The sequence below is a fragment of the Carcharodon carcharias genome, chromosome Y (assembly GCF_017639515.1).
Source record: "Carcharodon carcharias isolate sCarCar2 chromosome Y, sCarCar2.pri, whole genome shotgun sequence".
Taxonomy (NCBI): domain Eukaryota; kingdom Metazoa; phylum Chordata; class Chondrichthyes; order Lamniformes; family Lamnidae; genus Carcharodon; species Carcharodon carcharias.
Genome location: NC_054508.1, coordinates 2,149,939 through 2,154,034, shown reverse-complemented (window position 1 = coordinate 2,154,034; position 4,096 = coordinate 2,149,939). Strand labels below are relative to the sequence as shown.

Here is a 4,096-nt window from a genome sequence, read left to right as displayed (position 1 = left end):
AAAGAGGCTCCACACATCCTCTATTAGATGGGTGGCACAGCAGACTCAAACCACAGTTTCTATTGCTGCCCAATTGAGAGCCATTGGATAAAATCACAGCACAGTAGGAACAAACACTGGTTTCTTAAGGTGTTTCTACACTGCTTGGCAGCTCAGAAAGCTGATGAAATTCATTACATGTGGATTTTCCTGAAAGGGGGTGGAGGGTCAAAACTACACTTGTCCAATTTGGAGGACCTACATGAGTGAGAAGTTAGACAAGGCAGAGATCATTGTATTGCTGAAGCATTGTATTATAATGCACAATTTCTGACAATGGACATACATGGCTTGCCTGCAATGGTAGAAATTCAAATTCATTATAGCTGAACTTAAGAGCAAACTCTTATAAGTCCCATTCGAATGGTCCTGGTTAGGCTGTGCCATGTAACCCTGTAAATTTTGATATCTAGATCCTGAAGCAGAAAACTGTCAATTACTGGAGGTACTGTCCTGCACCAGTGTAGATTTTGATGCTTAAACTACAATGCAGTAGAGACATTTGATTTTTGCATTGCAGCACATTCACTGTTGCCCCTGCACCCCACATAAAAATAGATAAAGCAATAACCTCGTTATACAGTAAAGTTAGCACCATAAGGTAGCAATATTTATAAAATTTAATTTTTTAAAATTCAATCAACCAGCACCTCTCCTTAAAAAACTGAACTTAGTTTTGAAGGTTCCACTGTACATTAAAATGAAACTTTATTTGATGTCTATTTCTGAATACAGTTTTTCAAACCAACATTAGGACTAGTTCCTTTCCAGGTAAGGTTAGTCCATTATTTTTACTGGCTGTTTGGAATGCACAATGTACATAAAAGTCTGTGCAATGTTAAAGTCAGGAGGAAGGCCTCCATCTTTGTGCATCTCCACGTGTTTAATCATAAGGTTCAGGGTGGGACAATACTTCTGGCAAACTGTGCAGCAATACATGAGGGCACCTGAATGGGTCTTTAGATGGTTTTTGACAGTTGATCGCCCCCTGAAGAACTTGTGGCACAGCTTGCATTCATAGGGCTTCTCTCCTGAGTGGATTCGCAGGTGATACTGAAACTCACTAGAATGGGAAAACCTCTTCCCACAAAATTCACATTCATACCAGTTCCCTTTAGAGTTGGTCTTTGAGGGAAGGGTCAGAAGAGTCTCTTGATGTACACCAGGCATTTGTCCATCACTCGTAGACTCGTCTGATGGTGACGTTGTTAAGGTCTTTTTGAGCCACTGGTGTTGAGTAATGAGACCTTTTGTGCTGTCTAAATTATGCCTCTTATGTATCTTCACATGGTTTTGATAAGACGCTTCTAACCGGAACTTTCTACTGCAGAAATTACATTCATATAAATATTCCATACCCTGGTGTGAGGTCATGTGTTGTTCTAGAACAGTTCGATCTACAAAGCTATTACCACATACAGAACAGGAAAAGATGGATATATTCATGTGGGACAAAACATGCCACATTAGGCTACAGACTGATCTAGACGGCTGTTCGCAGACACAACAGGAGAGACTTTTCATGTCAAGATGAGAAAGGATATGCTCTTTCACAGCAAGGTAGTCTTTAGTCATGGCCTTTCCACAGACAGCACAAAACAGTTCTGTGGGAGAGCCCCCAAAATTAGCTTCGGCTGGCAGGATGGTATTTGGCTGTACAATAATGTTAGTGTCATGTGGTTTCCCTTTTCTATGTCCAGCCACTTGCCACTGTGTCACAAACTTCATTTCACACATGTCACACGAGAAGAGGAAGATTCCAATGTGAGACAAAACGTGGGTGATTCGAGAGCTCCTGTCAGTAAATTTGGCGCCACACACTGTGCACAGCCCCTCTTTTGCATCAATGTGGAGTTTACCATGTTGCCTAATCAATCCTATGTTGGGCGGTAAGACCTTGCCACACACCTGGCACGGCATGCTCTTACCTTCACCGTTAACATCCTTAACACAGACAAGATTTTCGTCTTCGCTGTCGTCTGTTAGCTCAATTATCTCTTCAGAAGGACCTCTGCTCTCTTGGTGATCATCGAAATGAAGGCCATCTTGCTCAATACCTTCAAATTGCATGCATTCCATTTCCTTCATTGAATGAACCTGGAGGTCAACATTGTTACTGACACAGGAACCATTATTCTCTTTGAGAGATTCTCCAGCCATCAATAAACTGGTTTGATTGTAATATCCATTACTCTGTATTTCATACAGCTCACATGGACCTTTACTCGGGGTCAGAGGCACATTTTCAGTTGATGTGGACTGGCTGTACTCCATCTCCAGGTTATCTTCAGTCTTTGCTGACTGTTGGTACATCACTGGCATACTCGGAGCATTTTCATTCACAAGGTTTCGTTCTTCACTCTTAAAACTCTCTCCTACTTCAACCTGCATGATATAACCTCTGTTTTGACAAAACTGTGGGCCTTGGCCTCTGGAGTCAGACACGGGGGGATTTTGGTCATTCGAGGCCACAGTGAGAGGTGCATAGCCTTCAGTCGGTCCCACTGTTGGTTTGTTAGTTTCTGTTTTTTCCAAGTCAGGGAAGGTAGAGTAACAGGCCTTCAGGAGATCCTGCATGCCTAACTTCTCTGCCATCTCATAGATAACACCCACATTGATGAGATCAGTGAAAAGCTCAGCTGTGTAGATAAAACTCAAAATTCTTTCAAAATTTGCCGGGGTGATAAAGTCTACCACGTATGTTCTTGCAGTGTTAACCTCGGAATTCAGAAAGAGCTTCTGGAAGTAGCCAGCAGCACATGCCAGCACTGACTTATGTGCTGAAAATGTTCGGTTGCCAACCACAATAATTACATCGCACATGGTTTCGGACAGCCTAAACTTATTGAGTTCCTTAAGAAGGTTATTAGGGTGGTCAGCACTGTGCAGCTTAATTCTCATACCCATTTCTGTTAGTGCTTTGGAAAACTTCCACTAAAATCAAATTGGCTGGCCAATAAAGTACTTTGCCTTACACCTTTCCATGAACGTTATCTTGTTCAAAGATAAGCCTGCAAATGAGAACAGTTAGGTCAGTTACAATGCAAGCTTCTACAAATATAGCATTATTCAATGCCTTATGTATCTTTTCATTCCAACTCAGGACTTAAAATTAAGGCTGTAGAACTGTAAGGCATTAGGGTTTCACAACTTGCATTTGTCCAGAGCCTTTGACATAGTAAAATGTCCCAAGGTGCTTCACAAGAACATAATAAGACAAAAATTGACACTGAGTCAAAGAAAGCTACATTAGTATAGGTGACTAAACATTTGGAGAAAGAGTTTTAAGGAGCATCTTATAGGAGGTAGGTGAATAAAAGCTTAGGACGGTTCATTTGCTGATAAACTAATAAAATGATTACACAGACAGAAAGATGCATGGAAACAACCTCAAAAATTACTAAGCTAAAAAAATGCTTGGAGTAGCACAGCTTATGGAGTGGCCTTTGACAAATGGAGATTAGTCAACAGCAGGCACACCATACTGTGTCATTGCCAAATTTACTAGATAGGTCGAGGAAAGGGAGATTGTTAAATGGCGAATCCATAACTTCCTAAACGTTGCAAAAATTAAGGCATTTTGCACATGCCTTCAGCTTTCCTGTAGATTGAGGTTTTGGATTTATTAATAATTTACTAAGAGGTCACCATCCATCCATGCCCCTGACATCTGACCAGTTGCAGAGTTGGACAAAGTAGTCAAGGTGTGGTATATCCAAGAGAATACTTTTGGACATATCTTTCTCTGACTTGTACTGCTTTTAAAAAGTTTACTCATGGGATGTGGGCATCGTTGGCTGAGCCAGCATTTATTGCCCATATCCCATGAGTAAATTGCCCTTGAGAAGATGATGGTGGGCTGCCTTCTTCAACCACTGCAGTCCATGTGGTGTAGGTACTCTTGCAGCACTACTTGGGAGGCAGTTTCAGGATTTTGACTCAGCGACAGGAGCTATATTTCCAAGTCAGGATGGTGAGTGGCTTGGAGGGGAACTTGCAAATGATGGTGTATTTTCTCACTTTCCCACTCCCTCTCAATCTCCCACTCCCACTCAGA

The 4,096-nt window shown here is 41.6% G+C and overlaps 1 protein-coding gene across 1 annotated transcript; it reads right to left on the bottom strand.

The window, feature by feature from the left end:
* Window positions 1–725: 725 nt before the first annotated feature.
* LOC121273385 (zinc finger and BTB domain-containing protein 39-like) lies at window positions 726–3,048 on the bottom strand. The gene has a single exon (XM_041180563.1). It carries the CDS (start codon window positions 2,944–2,946, stop codon window positions 817–819), a length of 2,130 nt encoding a protein of 709 aa, XP_041036497.1. The 5' UTR covers window positions 2,947–3,048; the 3' UTR covers window positions 726–816.
* Between the last annotated feature and the right edge of the window lie 1,048 nt (window positions 3,049–4,096).